Source organism: Aethalodelphis obliquidens, unplaced genomic scaffold (genome assembly GCF_003676395.1).
Source record: "Aethalodelphis obliquidens isolate GAN/ISIS:26980383/991018 unplaced genomic scaffold, ASM367639v1 scaffold44, whole genome shotgun sequence".
Classification (NCBI taxonomy): Eukaryota; Metazoa; Chordata; class Mammalia; order Artiodactyla; family Delphinidae; genus Aethalodelphis; species Aethalodelphis obliquidens.
The window spans coordinates 16,258,356-16,279,101 of record NW_020837988.1 but is presented as its reverse complement, the minus strand read 5'-3'; the positions used below and the strand labels follow the sequence as shown (position 1 = coordinate 16,279,101).

Sequence of the window (20,746 nt, the reverse complement as noted above, 5' to 3'; positions counted from 1 at the left end):
TGGCCACGTGGCCATTCCTAGATCCAGGGGAGTCTGGGAATAAAACTCCAGTCATGTGCCTGCCCAAAGGGGCGTGATTTAAAAGACAGCTCGCAGCCTCGTGCTGGATGGGTGTAGTAATACCTCCTTGCAGGGTGCTGTGAGTACAGGTAAAGAACCTGGCACTTAGTAAGAATTCAATAAAAGTGCACAGTATCACTGAGGTCAGGGCTCCCAGGGGCCCTGGAAACTCTCTGGTCTAATGTCCTCATTTCTCAGGCACAGAGAGGAGAGGCCTCTGCCCGGGTTGCCCCGTGCGTAAAGGGCAAGGTGGCTCCAGCATCCTGTCTGGGGTCCTCAACCCCATCCTCTCGCCTCTTGTTTCAAATTCGCTGGTCCAGCTCCACTGGGAGCCAGGCAGAGTAGGGGGGCCCAGATGACCTCTGCACCCAGAGGCAGGGCTGGGGGACAGGATTCCGAGAGGCTGCACGGCTTTGTGACTCCATAGGTGTGGCCCTGGTTTCCTGGACGGAAGACAAAGCTTCCGCTCTGTGACTGAGGGCCACACCCAGCCCCCAGAGGGGGCAGTGGGCTGTGGGCAGCTGCCACACGGGACGCGGCAGTAGGTACCTGAGGAGCATGGCGTGCCCGGGCTTCCTCCTCTTTCTATTCCTCTTCCTCTTTGCCAGCACCGTGGCCCAGGGGGAGCGTGCTGTGCTCCACGTGGTGTCAGACAACTGGAGCAAGGACTACTGCGTCCTGTTCCGCTCCGACTATGTCACCCTGCCCCGGGACCTACACCACGCCCCACTCCTGCCCCTGTATGATGGTACCCATGCACCCTGGTGCCCAGGCGAGGACTCCCCCCACCAGGCCCACCCCGGCTCCCCCAGCCAGCGGCCCCTCCGCCAGACCACCGCCATGGTCATGAGGGGTAACTGCAGCTTCTACGCCAAAGGCTGGCTGGCTCAGGCCCGAGGAGCCCACGGGCTGCTCATCGTGAGCCAGGTCAGCGGCCGACAGCGCTCAGACAGCACCCCGGCCACCCAGGACCGCCACAAGCCCCTGCCAGACCTCACCATCCCCGTGGCTGTGCTCCACTACACCGACATGCTCGACGTCCTGAGCTACACCCATGGCGGCGCCGGGGTCCGCGTGGCCTTGTACGCACCCCCAGAGCCCGTCCTTGACTACGACATGGTGGTCATCTTCATCCTGGCTGTAGGCACCGTGGCCGTGGGCGGCTACTGGGCCGGAGTGACCGAGGCTCACCGGCTGCGGCGGCACCTGGCCCAAGGGGGAGGGGGGCCTGGCGGTCAGAATCAGCAGGAAGCAGTGGCAGCCCAGCAGGGGCACAAGCAAGAAGACGCAGCAGTGGACTTCACGCCGGCCATGACGGGCGCAGTGGTCGCCGTGTCCTCCTCCAACATGCTACTGCTCTACTTCTTCTACGACTGTTTTGTCTACGTCCAGATCGCCATCTTCGGCCTGGGTGCCAGCACCGGCCTCTACAGCTGCCTGGTGTCCGTGTTGCCGCGATACCGGTGGCTCCTGCCCGGCCGCCGGGCCTGTCTGCAGCTGACCCTGCTGGCCGGCCTGTGCGTGGTGGTGACGGTCCTCTGGGTCGCCTACCGCAATGAGGACCGCTGGGCATGGCTCCTGCAGGACATGCTGGGTGTGGCCTACTGCCTTTTCATCCTGCGGCGTGTGCGCCTGTCCACCCTCAAGAGCTGTGCCTCCCTCCTGCTGGCCCTGCTGGCCTTTGATGTCTTCTTCGTCTTCGTCACGCCCCTGCTCACCAGGACCGGCAACAGTATCATGTTGGAGGTAGCCTTGGGCCCGGCAGACTCCTTGAGCCACGAGAGGCTGCCCATGGCGCTCAAGGTGCCCCGGCTGAGCTTCTCGGCCTTGACCCTGTGTGACCAGCCCTTCTCCATCCTTGGCTTCGGTGACATCGTGGTCCCCGGCCTCTTGGTGGCCTACTGTCACCGCTTTGACGTGCATATCCGCTCGCAGCAGGTCTACTTCGTGGCCTGCACCGTGGCCTACGCTGTGGGCCTGCTGGTCACTTTTGCGGCCATGGCGCTCATGCAGATGGGCCAGCCCGCCCTGCTCTACCTGGTGTCCAGCACCCTGCTCACCAGCCTGGCCGTGGCTGCCTGCCGCCAAGAACTCATCCTCTTCTGGACTGGCCAGTGCAGAGCCCAGACCCCCGCCCGGCCGGTGCCAGGGCTCTGCGGTGCCCCTTCAGTTGGCTCTGAGCAGAAGCAGGAGCACACAGCAGATGTCCACAGAGCCAGCGAGCTTGCGGGGGCCACTGAGCACCTGGCAGGGAACTTAGACGGCGGCCTTGGGAAGGACACGGCTGAGATTGTCACCATATCTGACGATGAAGCCACCGGTCCTGAAGGCCACAGTGACAGCTCTGAGGGCTGGAGTGATGCCATCCTGGAGGCTGATGAGCTGCCCTGTACCCACCCTGCGGCCTCAGAGGAGCTGACGCCACTGATGCCACTCATGCCGCCGCCCTCGGAGCTGGGCCACACCCACGCCCAGGCCCAGGCCCACGATGCTGGCCTGCCCCGGACAGGGCTCCACAAGAAGAAGGGCCTGGAGGTAAAGAAGAGCATGTCGACCCAGGCTCCTTTGTGAACCGGGGGCCCCGGGACTTGTGCCTCTAGACGATTGCAGAGCGAAGCCACGTGTGGCACAAAGAAATCGGGGCATTAAAGGTATTCCATATCTACCCAATGGAGCCTCTTTGTTTGTTGGGACTGTAAGAAAGCAGCAACCACGGAGTAAGTCCATGCAGAGACTGGGGGGCCCTTAGGACAGGCCCCATCTCCCCCTGCAGCCCAACCCCGGCCTCACTGCCCAGCTTTTTCTCATGCTCAGGTCCAATTGAACAATTACTCTTCCTTGATCACACCACGTCCTCTCCCTCTCTCTTTGCACATGCTTTTCTCTCTGGCTGGGACACCCTTCCCATCCCAGACAGATATATCACAGCCCAGCTCCCTCACTCATTGGAGAATTTCTAAGCAGCCTTCAAGTGTCAGCTCACTACCACCCTTCCTGCTAAGCGTCCCTGCTCTAGGCGTCCTGGACAGCAACACCACGCCAAGCACGTGCCTGCTGTCATCCACCTGCTGCATCCACAGACATCAAGTGTGTGCCTACTGTGTACACCACCCTGTGGTGGGCACAGAGGGAGACTGCTGTCCAGCTGGGGGAAGGGTGGGGGATGGAGAACAGACAAGAAACAACTTGAGACTCATCTCAAAACGGGGATGGAGAGGTTGGAGCCGGAGTGGAAGAATTTAGGAGACCACGGCTCTAGTTCCCGTGCTTCCTTCTCTGACCCTGGACGATGGACCAATCTCTTAACCCCTTTGAGGTTCAGGAGTCTCATCTTCAAAATGGGACCTATACCATGTCCACCTGGAGGCAGGGTCATGGACAAAATGACCTCTTGAGGACCCCACAGTTTCTTTAGTTTTGTTGTGTGTTTATATGTTGCTTAAGCAGAGCAAACAACCTCTGGGGTGAGGGAAGGCTTCCGGAGGAGGCTATGGGGGAGGGGCGGTGTGGTCGGTGTGGTACCGTGGTTAGGGTTCTGGAACCCGCAGCCTACCGGAAATTCCAGCTCCACCACTGACCTGTCCTGTGTCATTGAGCAAGTGATTTAACCTCTTAGTGCCTCGGTTTTCTCACCTGTAGAATGGGATAATAATAGGACCTACTGTGGGGGTTTGGGGGAGGTATGACCGCATTGGCTTATATACGAGGGCTGACACAATGCATGTAGGGAGATCGATGTTAGCTCTGTGTATATTACTCCCCTTTGTGAAAGGAGCTGAAAGAATCAAATCCAACCCCTACAAGCCTTTGGGTTCTGGCCCCAACTTCCTCCCCTCCTCCCCTCCACACCCAGCATTCCTGCTCTTACCACCACCAGCGAGCACACACCAGTCCCCGTCACACACACCTTCCCTCTGCACACCCCAGGACCTTCCCACGTGCTGGGTCCTCTACCTGCAACTTTCCACTCCTCCTACCTCCAGAATCGGGTCTGGCCAGTTTCTTGTCCGTCCAGCCCCAGCTCAAACGCCCCCTCCTCATGGAAGCCTACCTTGATGACCCTTCCTAAAGCAGCCCCTGGCCTCAATCACATCACCCTATACCCGGTTCATTAGTCTTCTCGTCTCCCCCCAGTCATGTCAGCTTGGTGAGGGCAGGGAACCCTCTGTCTTGTTCATCTGTGTAGAACAGGACCTGGTATGTAGCAGGTGCTTGAGTTATATTTGTTGGAGGAATGAATGAATGAATGAATCATTGAATGAATGAATGGAATAAATGAACCAATGAATTCTGGGCAAAGCCTGGCCACTGCCTGGAGTTCTGACCCAGACAATGAAGTGAACCTGGGCGAGAGAGGCAGCCCTCCTGGGAATCCTCACCCACCACAGCCTTCCAGACCATGCCCTGCTGCAGCCACAAGAGTGTGAGCCAAGGGTAGGTCTGGTCTCAACCCACCTTACTTCATTCTTAAAGCTGGTTGTAATGAACGAATGCATGAATGAGTTGCTCCAGCCTGAACACCACGAGCGAACACCCCAGGCCGCCTCCCTGGGGTACTGCAGGGCCTTGGTCAGTGTAGAGATGAGACTCTGAGGGTTCTGGCTGGGCCCTGGGGGTGGCGAGGAAGGGGGCCAGGTAAAGGGCATCTCAAAGAAAGTCCCACTCACGGGGGACGAAGCGCAGCCCCCTAGGCAAACGGCATCTGAAGGCCGGGTCTGAACAAGGGCAGATAGAGGAACCCGGGCCAGGACACTGACCGGAGAGGTTGGCAGCCCCTTCTGCTGGAGCCAGCGACCATCTGGCCTGGACAGAGGGGCCTCCACAGGCTCTGGCTCACCTCCAGCCAGGGCGGCCTCCCCACTGCTGACCTGCGTCACTGGGCCTGCCAAGCGTGGGCTATACCCCTCTGCCAGGCCCAAGGGGGAGGGCTGAACAGAGCTGAGGCCTCTCGGTCCCCCTCACCGCCTGGGGGGCAAAGGAGCTCTGCTCTCCCAGGAACTTGCAGTCGGTGTGGCTCTGAGGATGCTGGACTGGAGCCCCCTGGGCAGGGCGATGCCTGCCTCCACGGAGAGGATGCTCATGGGAATCCCTCCCCATCCCACCCCCCGCCATGTCCAAACAGATTCAGGGAAGAATGAATCCAACTCTTGTCCTCACTCTTCTACCCAACAGGGGCTAACATTCAGAGACTGTTCTGTCTATAAAGTGGGGGGAATGATACTGCCTCCCTCGGGGGTTCTGGCACGTGTTAAAGCATCCGGGTAAGGAGCCGGGCCTGGGCTCCCGACATCTTGTAGCGCTGCTGTCGCTGCTCTTCTCTGATGACCCAGCATCCCCTGCTCCTGCCCTGACTCCAGAGCCAGGATCCTCTCTTAGCTGCGGGCTGTGTTTTCCTTTGCCAGTCTGCTTCCCAGGGATTGGGCCGAATCCAGGTGGCTGTCACCTGTCAGAGGTGCCCAGAGTTGGCAACCCCCATCTGAGTGCCAGAGGGACACAGAGTACTGCACATGTGCATGTATACACACACACACACACACACACACACGGGCACGTGCAAGTAGACATGCACACACATCCGTACTGCACCCTCAGGTAGCTAATGACAGAGCAGTACAGTGGGACCAGGGCCTGACCCTCTTCCCCTGGGCTAGCAGAGACGGTGGCAGGCAAGCCTGCGCCCCGGTCTGATGGCTCCCCCACCCTCACCTGTTCCGTCCTCTGCTGCTTTTGCACTTTGAACCCCATCTCAACATCTGCAGAGCCCATCCTGTGACAGGTGAAACCTAAGATGGGGAGGTGGGGAATTCCCTGGCAGTCCAGTGGACTCTCTGGTCAGGGACCTAAGATCCCACAAGCTGGGCAGTGCAGCCAAACCCCCCTCCCCCCCAAAAAAAAACACTAAGATGGGACCAGGGCAGGAATGAACTCCTGAGCCATGCCCAGGGCTCCAGGTGGCCCAGTCCCAGCTCTGGGGCTGCGCCGTGTTCAGGCTGCCCGGCATTTTTCTCTGTGGCCTCATTTAATCCCAGCAAGAACCCCATGAGCTGAATAGTCACAGCCTAGTTGTTTTCTAGTTGGTGAGAAGTTTGGTACCAGAGCTTTTGGCTTCCCTTGATAGTGAGAACCAGCAAGGACCCAAGAGATGCTCTATCCCACAGATGAGGAAAGGAAAGCCCAGAGAGTGTCAGGAGCCGCCCAACATCACACAGCAACGGGAGAGCATAAACAGAACACAACTCCGGTCTTCTGCCTCCCAGCCCGGCGGCTGGGATCAGTTCCCATCCTCAACACCGTTCCTCTCTGCACACCCTGATCTGCAAAATATGCCTCCTCCAGGAAAACCCAGGGTCTACCCATTCCTTTGCCTTGTGCCCCTCAGGACGTTCAGCCCTCTATTCTCTTTGAGAAGTAATTGTGTGTGGAAGGTTTGTGATTCACCATCAGGCATCTCTTCCACTAGCACAGGAGGACACAGCTGTGCTCTGAGTCACTGAGACTTGGATTCAAAGTCCAGCATTGCTACTCCCTTGCCGTGTGCTGCTGGACAACTGAAGCCACCCCTCTGTGTCTTGATAATATCCTCATCTGTAAACTGGGCTGCAAAGGTTTACACTGTGGGTTTGTCGAAAGGATTAAATGAGGTGAGGTATGTGTTCACACAGCTAACACGTGTTAAGCACTAATGATAGGCTAGATACACCTGTTATTACCTGATGCCCAGGTTTCAGAGCAAAATTTCCAGGACAGCACTTGTCACACCTCCAAATGCCATCTTTCCCAAATCAGCTTACAATTCTTCCCGGCTGAGCTCCCAGAGGGGGTGTCATCCTCTTCCCTTCCAAGGGTTAGGATGTCCGGCCATGCCCAGTGAGGTGCGGTGTGAGGGTGGGTGCCTGGCGGCGAACAAGGGCACCACCACATAACCAGAAGAGGAATCCCTCCTCAGTTAGACTGAAACGCGGAAGGTTTTGTGCCTTTTTTCCTGCAACGCTGAACTTTGTGCGCTCCTGTCCTGCCATCTCCTGGTGAGTAATGTAAGAGCAGGCGGGCTCACACTCCAAAGGCCAGGGGCATTCCATCAGGGAACTTTGGAATAATTATAGTCAGGGGTGATATTCAAAAAATGTATAATAAACTACCCATCAGCAAAGCTCTGGAGTCCCTACTGGGCCCGAGGTTAACTCTTTAGAAGCTGGCTGTGAGGAAGGGGAGGTGTCCTGGAGAAGGGTCTGAGAGTATTTTGATATTTTATGAAATGAAGTAGCCCCAAGGCAGCATCACAAGTCCCGATGCTTGAAGGGTCCATGCCCTGGTGCTTACCCCACCCCCATAGAGTCAGGTCACCTTAAATAAGTGACCTTATTGTGAATAACGAATTCTGTGTTTCAAGACCCCCAGGACGTGGACCGTTGCTAGGTGAGGGGGACTCCCCATTTTGTCCCCTGGTCCCCCCAGTACTTGTTCCTGTAGGCCCACAGATGCCCCTTCCCACACACAGCACAGCGATTATTCATTGTGTTTGTGAGCACGTCCCTGCCCATCACTGGTTAACTTTCCAGATGCTCAGTTTTATCTTTGGGAATACCTACTCTTCAGCCTCTAGGACTCTTGGCTAGAGTTCTTTCAGCCACATAAGTCTGAGTCCAGGTCTCACATCTCACCTCTGAGCCTGCCTAGAATTATGGAACACAGTCTCAGAGAGACCCCAGGAAGGGGAAGCTGGAAAGGAAAACTGAGGCTCCACTGGGAGAACCCTGGGCTGCTGACATTGGGAGGAGTAGTTCTGAGAAATGCCTTTAAGTGGCTTCCCCAGCCTCTTAAGGACTTGAATGATGCAAAAGACTCGGGGGAGGACGGTGTATGAGGTCTGAGTGAGGGTGTTGGCAGAGCCTCCAGGGACCTTTCAGAACTCTCCATAACTGAGGACAGAGAGTGAGAGCTGCCTGCCCGAGGTCACACAGCAAGCCACTGACAAGGCGAAGGTAACTAAGAACCTGGAAACTAACCCAAGAACCCTTCACAAACAGGAAGCTCTTTCTGGAATGCAACTGCTTGCCTGTCAGGGATTGTTTCACAAGGTCCCAATTTCCCACCACATTCTCGGTTTTCTTAAAGCAGGAGGCTCTTGGATCCAGAGAGCGGAGAACTTCTCTAGGCAAAATCCTCAGCCCCTCATAAATCATCGTGGGCAAAGCCTGGCCACTGCCTGGAGTTCTGACCCAGAAAATGAAGTGAACCTGGGCAAGAGAGGCAGCCCTCCTGCAAATCCTCACCCATCACAGCCCAGATTGTCTTCCCGGCCATCCCCTGCTACAGTCACAACAGTGCGAGCCATGGGTGGGTCTGGTCTCAACCCACATCACTTAATTCTTAAAGCTGGTTGCGATAAATTGAATAGTGTTCCCTCCAAAAGACAGTCACGTCCTAATCCCTGGAACCTGTGAATGTTACCTTATATGGAAGAAGAAAAAGACGACTTGGCAGGTGTGATTAAATTAAGGACCTTGAGGTAGGGAATCTGTCTTGTATTATCCAAGTAGGTCCTAAATGTAATCACAAGGGTTCTTATAAGAGGAGGATTACACACACAGAGGAGGAGAAGGCAATGTGAAGATGGAAGCAGAGCTGAGAGTGACGTGGCCACCAGCCAAGGATTGCCGGCAGCCCCCAGGAGCTGGAAGGAGCAAAGACCAGATTCTCCCTGGGAGCCTCCAGTAGGCCTACTGGCCTGCCGACCTCTTGCTTTCAGGTCAGTAGTCCTGATTTCAGACTTTTGGCCTCCAGAACTGTGAGAGAATGAATGTCTGTTGTTTTACTCCACCAAGATTGTGGTAATTTGTTACAGCTGCCACAGGAAACTAGCACACCGGTCAGCAGGTAACCCTGACACAAGCTGCCTGAGTGCCCAGCCCTGTGCTTGAGAATTAAATGTCTCACAGAGCAGACGAGACAAAGACACAGCCCCACAGCAACACACCTAGTCCTTCCCGCCGGGGAGAGCCGGGCACCCGGAGTCAGTGAAGGAGAGACCGGAGTTGGGGGTCTCCGTTGCCATAGCCAGTGAGTGTTTCCCAGTTCCAGCTGCTTTATCAGGCTCCAGGGGTTTCTTTTTATCGTGATTTTATTGTGCTTTGGAGAAAAAGTGGAGAGCACAAAAAAGTAGAAAAAAGGCACAATTCCTGTTAAACTTCAGTATGTTTCCAGGCAGTCATTTTTTTCCCCATTCACAGGTTTTTATTTGTCTGTTTCATTTACATAGTTATTATCAAAATGGATATATACATTGGTATTCTGCTATGAATATTCTATGTACCTTTTGAACCTTTATTTGGAACGGGCTATGTAGTATTCCATAGCAGATATAACTTCATAGACTTCACATTCTCTTTATTGGATGTTTGATCTGTTTCCTACAGCACCGTGAGGAATATCTTTGGCAGTAAGTTACTTTACATGTTTTAGGAGATTTCTGTAAGATAGATCTAGTCCCTTTACTTCTGGGAAACTAGGGGTATGAAAATCTTTAAAGATGGTAATGCATTTTGCTAAATTACTTTCCAACTTGTGTGTGTGTCAACTTACCCTCTGCGTGTGCTGTAAAACATGGAAGTAACCATTTTACCACACTTTCACCAGGATCTTTTCCAATTTGCTATGATGAAAAACAATATCACTTTCAATCTGCATGTCTCTACTTAACAGTGAGGTTGGACTTTTATTTCCACACTCTGGTTTATTAACAGAATACTCTCCACTCCCGGGCTTAGCACGGTGTCCAACCAGTCGCAATTTCCTGTTGATTCTATGCTAGGAAAACCTCTGGGATCTATTTTCTCCTTCCCATTTTTACAGGCTGATTTCAAGATGTCACCTCTCACCTGGGGATGAGAGGTCATTAGGATCCTTGAGGAAAAAAAAAAGAGCACGACTATTCTTGGTCGTGTCCTTCGGGCTGAAAGACCTTGGATGCCTCCCTACGGCCTGTCAAACCAAGCCCAGCTCCTCAGCTTGGTGTTTAAGGCAGTCCGTGATCAGCCTTCCCTACAGTCAAGCTTGCCTGCTATATCCCCCAGCCACCCTGTGTGTGTAGCCCTTCACACAGGCTCGCCCAGCTCCGTGCCTCTGATCCACCTTCCACTCACCTGGAATGTGCTCTTGCACCTTCCCCTAATACCTATGCACGTCGTATATCCAGAGATTCACGCCACACTCTCCAGCACCCCTGTGCAGGGCCCTGTCCAAGGTCCTGGACACAAACATTACCCGGGATGTCGTTCCTGCCTCAGAGGGTTTCACCGTCAGGAGTGGGTGGATGAGGGCATAGATTCATACATCCTGATTCATTCAGGCCCTTTGGCTTCAAGGAACAGGAACCCATTCAAAGTATCTCAAGCAAAAAGAGGAGCTTATTGGAAGGACACGGGGCTTCTCAGAGCACCAGGGCAAACAGCCCAGCTGGGGCTCATGGGCATTGGGAATTAGAGAGCTGTCAGAAAGCAAAGGCGTCCTCTGCCTCTCCAGGCTGTGCAGGCTCTGTGCGTCCGCTTCCCCTCTTCCCCTCCCGGGCCAGCTGCCTCTGCACGCTCATGTTTGCTCTTGGCTCCTCGTGGCACTGGTCCCGACTCTGCATCGTGGTCTCTGCCCAGGGACCACCACCCGTGGGCAATGGTCTCCATTCAGACACCATTCTGATTCTCAAGAGAGGGACTCGGCGGGGCTTAGATTTACTCTGTGTGGTCGGGGTCTTTTCATCGGTTGTTGGTGAGCCCGTGGGCCCTTGATTCAACACCTGCTCCTGGTCCAGTCAGCTGCGGCTGGAAAAGGACAGCGAGAGGAGCAGGGTCAGATAGTACAACGGGTTGTCAGAATCTGGATTATATCACGATCCCAAGGTGAAGCCTCTGCTTATTAAGGTCTAAGAAGCACTGCTTTAGAGCAAGGGCTCTCAGAGAGTGATCCCTGATCCAGCAGCAGCAGGCTTGCCTGGGAACTGGTCAAAGATGCAAATTCTGTAAATCAACTATACTTCAGTTAAAAACAAAAATCGGGCTTCCCTGGTGGCGCAGTGGTTGAGGGTCCGCCTGCCGATGCAGGGGACGCGGGTTCGTGCCCCGGTCCGGGAAGATCCCACATGCCGCGGAGCGGCTGGGCCCGTGAGCCATGGCTGCTGGGCCTGCACATCCGGAGCCTGTGCTCCGCAATGGGAGAGGCCACAGCAGTGAGAGGCCCGCGTACCGCAAAAAAGAAAACACACACACACACACACACACACAAATCATCCAATGTCTTCTTAACCAAACAAAGAAACAACCAAAAGAAATGCAAATTCTCGGGACCCTCCCCAGGGCCTGGAGGGGGCCTGGGAAGGAGCTGGGCGCTTCCCACAAGTTCTCAAAACAAGCCCCACCCCTGCCCTCTGTTTTCCACAGAGAAAATTCCCACCTTCCTTCCATGGTGAAGAGCCAGTGCCTTGCTCTCCACCTGTCCCCTGTGGGGCTGACAAAGACATACCACCACACAGGCTATTGTGTACAAAGGAAACAGGCTGATGTTTGCTTATGCTGGTCAGAGGCGGGGCATCCCTCCCTGCTGTCCTCATTTTCCTACTCAGGCAACAATGGATGACTTCTGTAGTCCCTTCAAGGATTATGGGTTTTAATGGCCTGGTTGGTTCCCACCTATATTAGTTTCCCGTGGCTGTTATAACAAATGACCACAAACCAAGTGGCTTAAAACAACGGAAGTTTATTTTCTCACAGTCTGGAGGATGGGAGTCTGGACTTCAGGTGTCACCAGGGCCACGTGCCCTCGGAAGGTTCTAAGGGAGAAGCCTTCTTTCCTTCTTCCAGCTTCTGGTGACCCCAGGCGTTCCTTGGCTTGCGGCGAAATAACTCCAGTCTCTGCCTCCACGTCCGCGTGGCCTCCTCTTCTCTGTGTGTCTCCAATCTCCCTCTGTCTTTATCGCGTGACAACATGTGTCATTGAATTTAGGGACCACCTTGGTAACCCAGGGCGACCTCTTCTTGAGGTTCTTAATAATTACATCCTCAACCACCTAAATGGGAAAAGAATTTGCAAAAGACTAGATACGTGTATATGTATAACTGAATCACTTTGCTGTACACCTGAAACTAACACAACATTGTTAATCAACTCTACTCCAATATAAAATAAAAAGTTTTTAAAAAATTGCATCCTCAAAGACGCTTTTGCCTAATTAGGTCACAATCACAGATTCTGGGTGGACATACATTTGGGGAGGGGGGCACCGTTCAACACACTACACCACTGGCCCTGCCAACTATTTGGGACCAGACTAGGGACAAAGGGTGTCTCCACCCCATCTCCTTCCTTATCTAGAGTAACCACAAGTGACAAGATTTCTGTTTAGCCCCATTCTAGAGCCAGAGGGAGAAGAATATCGAGACACAGCCCCCCTCCTCAAGGAACTGATGGTTGGGTGGAAGGAGAGCAGCCAGGAAGGGCGCCACCTTTGCACCCCCGCCCACGGCAGTGCCCACCTCGGCCTGCCATCTCCCATCAATTTCCGGAGCTGTGGCTGGAGGATGAGAGAGTGGCCTAGAGGGGGCTCGGAGCGCCCTGGGCGGTGCTCTGGGAATTGCAGGGGCCCCAGCGATACCAAGACGCACACTCCTTCCTTCTGCAGTTTCCATTCTGCCAGGGCAGGAGGTTTTATGATTGCCAGGACAGCCATTAAAGAAGGAACAATCAGCCAATGGCACGTTCTTGGGCCTTGGCGGCCAGCGTTCTCTGCAGCCTGCCTCAGAGAGATGAGAATTTCCAGAAAGCAAGCTGGTGTCCAGAAAAGGCCCGTCCCAGACGGCCTCTAATGTCATTAGCCCAGCGATGATGAGTGAAATGAGGTACAAGCGAGCAGCCCTGGCCCCACTTGATTCTCTGAGGGATGCTGATAAGAACATGGCCTCCCAGCTGGGGACCACAGAGCATGGACCAGGAGAGAAAGGAAGCCATGAGAGGCAGGAGAACTGAGGACAGGGTGTTCGTAGTGGAAATAGGCAATCGATAGACCTGGGTTTTCATTTCACTAATTAGCTGTGTGAGCTTAGAAGAGTTCTTAAATAAAGAGCCTCTGCAAATCATTATAAAAAGACAAACAATCCAAGAAGGGAAAAAATGGGCAAAGAATTTTGAACTGGCGTTGTACAGAAGAAACACAGATGGCCAAAAAAAAAAAATACAAGAAGGTGTTTGATCTTTCTAGTAATTAGGGAAACAAAACTTAAAACAACCAGAACACAAGTGAGAAAACTGGTGATATCCGAGTAAAGTCTGCTGTTTATTAAATAACTTTGTACCAATGTTAATGAATGTCTTAGTTTTGATCACTATATGAGGTTATGTAAGATGCTGACATGAGGAGAAGTTGGGGGAAGGGACTATAAGAACTCTGTATTTCCAGAACTTCTCTGTTAGCCTAAACTTATTTCAAAATAAAAAGGTAAATAACAACTACTATAACAACAGTAACAGAGGTATCACTGTCTTCCCAACACAGGGGCGAGAATTATAAAGATTAATAAGACCCAGCATTGGAGGTGGTGGTGCTGAGAAGCAGGCTGTCATACATACCATTGGTGGGAAGGTGATTTGATACATCCTTTTTGGAGAGCACTTTGGAAGCATTGATTACAATTTCATTATGAGTACCCCTGGACCTGGGAATCCCATGGCTTGGTATTCAAGGTACCCAAATCCTTGCACTTGTATTCAGAGAGGCATGTCCAATGGTATTCACCACAGCCCTGTTTCTATTAACCAGGGGCAACCCAAGTGCCCAAGAGAGGAAAGGTTAAATGATATAGTGCATCTAACCATGAAATACTATGCAGCAGGTAGAAAGAAGGCAATCCATCCGCGTGAACAAAAGTGAAAAGGTTTCCAAAGCCAGAAAGTAGAATTCCACCGATGTGAAGGAAAAGCCCAAATAAAGCCGTACATTTCTAAACGTACATATACAAAGGTACAGGCTGACCCAAAAGTCAGGAACAGCACCCTCTCGACTGGTCAAAGTTCCCTCTGGAGAGGACGGTGGGGCAGAGACTGGGACAGGCTCGGGTGGGTGGGGCTGCGCCAAAGGGGGCTTTTTCTTTTTCCGTATTCTCTGCATGTTTAACATGAAAGGTCACGTATTACTTCTGCAGGTTTTTAAAATAATTATTTTTAAAACCTGCCCGAGTGATTTAACCTTCTCTGACCTGCAATTTCCTGGTCTTTAAAATAAAAGAGTTAGTAATACAATGTTATATGTCAATTATGTATGTATAAAATAGAAAAACAACAAAGATATATTGTATAGCACAGGGAATTATAGCCATTGTCTTATAATAACTTTTAATGGAGTATAATCTGTAAAAATACTGAATCACTATGCTGTACACCTGAAACTAATATAATATTGTAAATCAACTATACTTCAATTAAAAAATAAATACATAAAAATAATAAATAAATTGAAGGGGTTGAGTTAGGGCCCCTCCGAGGTTGCTTCCAGCTCTGAATTTCTTTAACCGGAATCTGAGGCTGTGTCCTATGCTGCCCCCTCCCTACACTGCCCCCCAACACACACACACCTGCTTCTCTCCAGTCCTCACGCTTTCCAGTTCATTCCTGACTTAGGGCCTTTGTGAGGCCTCCCAGACCGCCCAAGATAACAATGAGGGAGGAGAGAAAGGCAGCGCCACATCAGAGAGGGCCTGGGAGACCCAGGAAAGGAGTTAGGATTTCAGCATCAGGCAGGTAGGAAACCTCAAAAGGGTTCTAAATGCTGGGGGTGGGATAGGGTGGGAGGGGAGGAGGGGGAAGGGGGAGGGGTGGTGTGAGGCTGCCTCCACCATCTCATCAAAGCCAACAACAGTCTAAGTCTTGGTAGAACATGAAATATAAGGTAGAGCCTGGCTTTAAGCAATTGGGGGCCAGTCTCAAGGTAAACAGAGCTTGAAGAGAAGTGAAGGGTCAGAGTGAATCTATTTCAAGTGAGTCTCCCCTAAGTCCATTCACACTCTGCAGTACAGTGTTTTTCCATCTCCTGAATACGTAATGTCCCTCCCAAATTCACTTAAGGCATAGACTGTCCTGTTTTGATGTCTTCTCAGATCCTTGCGCTGAAACCCAAATTCACTCTCAAAAATGTCTCTCAACACCATGATATATCATTCCTCCCCGCTTTCTCTCTTTTTGTCTCTCTCTTTCTCTCAACCTCTGTTTTCCACCCATCTTCTTTTCGCCAGACTTCCTAAGATTTTGGCCCCTTCTCTCTCTTTCCCCACTTAGTGAGATTTGCCATCCTTTGATAAACCGTCTTTCCAGCGGGACTATATTGCTGGTCTAGCCTGCCCTTCCCCAATGGCCTTTGGGCCTGGCCTCATCTTCCATGCTTTGGCTCCACGTGACTTTCCAAGGCTGGATTCCCCAGGCTGAACGTACAGAAAATCTTCCAGGGCTCTCTCCTTCTTCCTTCTTTCCCTCAAGTCCAGCCTCATGAGGTACAAATGGTTAACTGCAACTCCCTTGGATGGGGGGTTGTGGGTTCAGAACAGGCTACAGGGAAGGCAGGGGAAGGTCCTGGTGGGGACTCAGACCCCTTCAGATCTCTCCCCTTCCTGTTTCTGTTTCTCTTGGAGGGACTTTCTCCACAAGGCTAGAACCCTGGCCACCGGAGAGGAAGGGAGCCTCTTCCTCCAGTTCCGACTAGAAAGAGGCCTACGGGTCAGCCCCGTCTGGATCAGGTGCCCAGTTGCAGGACCAGAGGGGTGGACACCATCACAGGGGCCTCCGATCAGAACCACATGGTTCCCCAAATAGAAAATAGTAACAAATATGACGAATATTAATCCAACTCTTATATCAACAATAACATTACACATCAATGGTCTAAATGCACCAGCTGAAAGACAGAGATTGTCAGAGTGGATCAGAAAACATACTGCATGATTCCAACTAGATGACATCCTGAAAAAGGAAAACATTAAGGAAACACTGCAAAATCAGTGGTTGCTAGGGGCTGTAGGGGAAGGATGAACAGGTAGAGCGTAGAGGATTTTTAAAGCAGTGAAAAGTACTCAGTATGGTACCATAATGACAGATACATATCTTTATACATCTGTCGGAATCCATAGAACAGGGGTCTCCAACCTTCCGGTACCAGTCCAAGGCCTGTTAGGAACCCGGGCTGCACAGCCGGAGGTGAGCGCGCGAGTGAGTGAGGCTTCACCTTCCGCTCGCCATCGCTCGCATCAACCGCCTGAACCATCCCCCACCTGAACCATCCCCCACCCCCGTCCGTGGAAAAATTGCCTTCCACGAAACCGGTCCCTGGTGCCAAAAAGGTTGGGGACCGCTGCCTTAGAATATACAACCATAATGTAAACTATGGACTTTGGGTGTTTATAACGTGTCAGTGCATGTTCATCAACTGTAACAAATGTACGACTCTGGTGGGGGTGCTGATAATGGGAAAGGCTGTGTATTTCGTGGGAAGCAGGGAGTATATGAGAAATCTCTGTACCTTCCCCTCAATTTTGCTGTGAACATAAAACTGCTCTTTAAAAATTGCCTTGGGCTTCCCTGGTGGCGCAGTGGTTGAGAGTCCGCCTGCCGATGCAGGGGACATGGGTTCGTGCCCCGGTCCGGGAAGATCCCACATGCTGCGGAGCGGCTGGGCCCGTGAGCCCAGCCCACATGCCGCTGGGCCTGTGCATCCGGAGCCTGTGCTCCGCAACGGGAGAGGCCCGCGTACCGCAAAAAAAAAAAAAAAAAAAAGTGCTAGGAAAAAAAAAAAAAGAGAACCACATGGTTCCCATGCACAAAAGGGGCATTTCTCCTAAAGAAGAGGACATCCATGCCCTAGAAGAAGAGAACAAGTTTTAAGCAGAGAGAACAGGGGGTGTCCACATTGCCCCACGTTCAGCCCAGGGGCTGGCCTTGGTAGGCATGAGGTCTGGTTCCTTAGCAGCAGGAAGACCTTGGGAGACCTGGCTGGCGTCTCCAGCTGTTCTTGCTTTACCGTCTCCACCCAGATGCTGCAGTTGACAGCAGGTGCCCAGAGCGCACTGGCTCCTGACTCCAGCGGCCCCTCCTCAGGACACCAAACGCCTTGGATGCTGACGACTCTGACTTTTTTAGGAAACCAGCCCTATCTGGAAGGAAGTTATTTTCTATTTTAAAATGTCAGATTTGGAATGTCAATTTTCTCAGAAAAGGTATCCTTTATATACAAAGGATGGGCCCACGTTTTCCTCCAGGGTGCTACTTTTCAAAAAGTCAGAATTTTTTAGAGCTGAGAGGCCCCTGGAGGGTCTTTTATTCCAACCCAACTCATTTTACAAATGAGGCAACAGGTACAGAGAAGTCAAGCGTTTTACCCAATAATACCTGCTAGTTAGTAGCATTGGCAATAAGGAATCTTAATAATTAATCAACACTCAGGGATTCCATGTGATGTTTGCAAACTATTTAAGAAAAAATGTAGTAATGAGAACTTATCCTGGACAGGTATGCTTTTTTTTTTTTTTTTTTTTTTTAAGGCTTAAAGTTTAAGCCATAGGGTTTTTTTTTTAACTACACGAATATTAAATTGAATTTTTCTCTTTTGTGCATTTATCTACAAAATGTTTTATCTTTTTTGTCAAATGGTAATGAATCTTAGCTTCACATTTCTTTGCCATTTACCTCCACCTCTGGAATCTCGGGGATCTAGAAGCAAACACCTCGGGGCGGGGCACCAAGGGAATTAGGACAGAAGACTTCTTTGTAAAAGAGTTGCTTTAGTCATTGGTCACTCTTTCTGGTTTATCTAGTTTGAATATTCACATTTGTCTTCCTTAAAGAGACACGCACCCCTATCGTTATCATGTTTGGTACAATTTTTCTTCTCTAGCCTGTTCATAATTTTGATTCCACACCCCAAACCCAAAGTCATTGGCCTGAACTTACAAGAAGAAAGTAGTTATTGTGGATGAATATGCAAAGCTCGTGGGCCCTGAGATGCTGTTGGTGGACACAAAAGCCCCTCTGTGACTTTGTAATAGCCGGTCCCCCACATCACACAGAGAAAGAAAAAGGGCACACACTGTGCTCACGCTCTGTTTCACCCTCTTGAATTTGTAAACAACTGAAACATAACACAAACAAGCCGTTTCTTTTTTTAGCTTTGCTGGTGTTTTTAACTCAATAAAATGTTTGTTAATTAACTTCATGAACTTTTTTTTTTAACCCCAGATTATCTTGGCATTTGAATGGACTCCACTGGCTGGTGTGAATGGGATGGTTTCTTTGAATATGGGTTGATTTCTGTGTATGCCCTTGTAACAGTCAGAATAAGCTAGATTGTGGTGCAATAACAAAGGATACCCGAATCTCAATGGTTTGACAGAAGTTTACTTTCCTCTCATGTTACATGTCCCATGAGGATCAGGAGGGAGCTTGCAGTTTATGGTAATCACTCAGGGGCCCTACCTGAAGGGGGCTCCATCTTACCTGTGCTTCCGCTCACCTCAGTGGACGGAGAGAACTCCGGAGGGACTCACGCAAGCAGTCAAATGCGCCAGCCTGGAAGTGACACCCATCACAACTCATTGGTCTGAACTAGTCACGTGACCCTGCACATCAGTTAAGTCCATTGCCCTGTGTGCTCACCAGACCTCAGCATATACACACACCACTCACAAGAACCCCACCTCGGTACCGTGTCCAGGGAAAAGCCTCTCTAAGGAGAGCCCAGTGCCGAATCAACTGGTCAAACATTTAAGTACCAATTATGAGCAAGGCCTGGGTGGAACTAAGGAATAAAGACAACCAAAGTCATAGAAAATGTTCACCTAATTTTATGGTACATGAGTTATATTTCTTTTTTTTAAACATCTTTATTGGAGTACCATTGCTTCACAATGGTGTGTTAGTTTCTGCTTTATAACAAAGTGAATCAGCTATGCATATACATATATCCCCATATCTCCTCCCTCTTATATTTCAATTAAAAAAAAAATTGACGTGTTCTTCCATGGAGGAAAAAAGTCGTAGAGGTGCTACTGATATCTACCAGGTAGAGGCCAGGGGTGCTGCTACATGTCCCACAATGCACAGGACAGGCCCCACGACAAAACTTGTTGTCTAGAGTTCTTCCAGGCACATAAATCTGAGTCTGGGTCTCACACCTCACTCCTGAGCCCACCTAGGATCATGGGACAAGTTGATTGTCCCACGGTTGCCATGGTTGAGAAGCCCTGTATTAGAGTAATGCAAAATTCACATTCTGAAAACACAAAACAAAAATAAATCCCCAAACCAAAACAAGCAAAAGTCTGCCTTGAGTTCGGCCCCTGCATGTTGGATTAGCTGGGAGGTTGTGGTTCCCATCGCTGAAGCCACATGGACATCCATTAGATGGGCTGCAGCTGGGGCCCGCATGGGGTGGTGACCAGATCCCACTTCTGATAAGTGCTTACAAGTGGCCTTGACTCTCCAAACACTTGTTAGCACTCCTTCCCAGCAGTGAGGGCAACCAAAAATGTCTCCAGACGGTGTCAAATGTCCCTGGAGGCAAAATCTCCCCCAGTAGAGACCCTGTTTTAATAAAATTTTCAAGTTTGCAGAGAGTACCATTCCAGGTGTGCTGCAGAGGAACAAACCATGGACCGGGAAATGGAGGGCCTGATTTTAAACCCAGCTCTGCCATTAATCGCTCAGCGCTTCCCTCTTTGGGCCTATGCTTCCCTACCTGTAAGATGAGAGGCTCGAACAGGACGATTTCTAAAATCTCTTCAGAGCTTTCTAAGGCTCTAGGGCTGGGGTGCTGGAGTTTTTCATTCTAATATGTTTCCAGTCATAGCCTCACCCTCTCCCCAAAGAAACAGTGGAGTGAGGATTTCAGCTGCACGGTGACACAGTTCATGTGACAGGAGGGGGCTGATAAAGGGACCAAAGAACGTGGAGGGCTGACAGCCAGTGGGGTGGCTGGGCAAACAGGAGGAGAGGGGAGAGGCAGCGGAGGTCCTGAAACCACCAGAAGGCAGTTCCAGCGCTGACTCTGCACTAAAACATCATCTGCGATCCAAGGAATAAGAAGAGGAGGCAGGGGCTGCTGAACGGTTTTTGGAGAAGTTGAGATAAATAGCATGCAAAGTACACAGAGAAAAGAGCAATGTACCAAAAATGGGAGGGAATTTTGTGTGTGTGTGTGTGTGTGTGTGTGTGTGCATGTGTGTGTGACTCAGCTGTTTCCTTGCTAATGGCAAGAGAAATTGAACAATTTCAATTCAGCTTGAATCTGCCTGTGAGGTTTAAAAAATCATAATCACAGGATTATTAGATTTGCTGGTCTTTTACTGGTCTCTTGACTCTTGTTCAGCTGTAATCAAAAGACAGGGGCGAGGGCTTCCCTGGGGGCGCAGTGGTTGAGAGTCCGCCTGCCGATGCAGGGGACACGGGTTCGTGCCCCGGTCCGGGAAGATCCCACATGCCGCGGAGCGGCTGGGCCCGTGAGCCATGGCTGCTGAGCCTGCACATCCGGAGCCTGTGCTCCGCAACGGGAGAGGCCACAGCAGTGAGAGGCCCGTGTACAGCAAAAAAAAAGACAGGGGCGAGAGGAGAAAAGAAAGAGATGCCCCCTTGCTCCTTGCCATCCACATTTCCTCCCGGTCCATCTCAG

The 20,746-nt window shown here is 51.4% G+C and overlaps 1 protein-coding gene across 1 annotated transcript; it reads left to right on the top strand.

Annotated features, from left to right (window-relative positions):
* Nucleotides 1–618: 618 nt before the first annotated feature.
* SPPL2C (signal peptide peptidase like 2C) lies at nt 619–2,631 on the top strand. The gene has a single exon (XM_027080411.1). It carries the CDS (start codon nt 619–621, stop codon nt 2,629–2,631), a length of 2,013 nt encoding a protein of 670 aa, XP_026936212.1.
* Nucleotides 2,632–20,746: the final 18,115 nt, after the last annotated feature.

Coding starts and splice junctions, on each gene's coding strand:
- SPPL2C (XM_027080411.1), top strand. CDS start 619: ATGGCGTGCCCGGGCTTCCTCCTCTTTCTATTCCTCTTCCTCTTTGCC.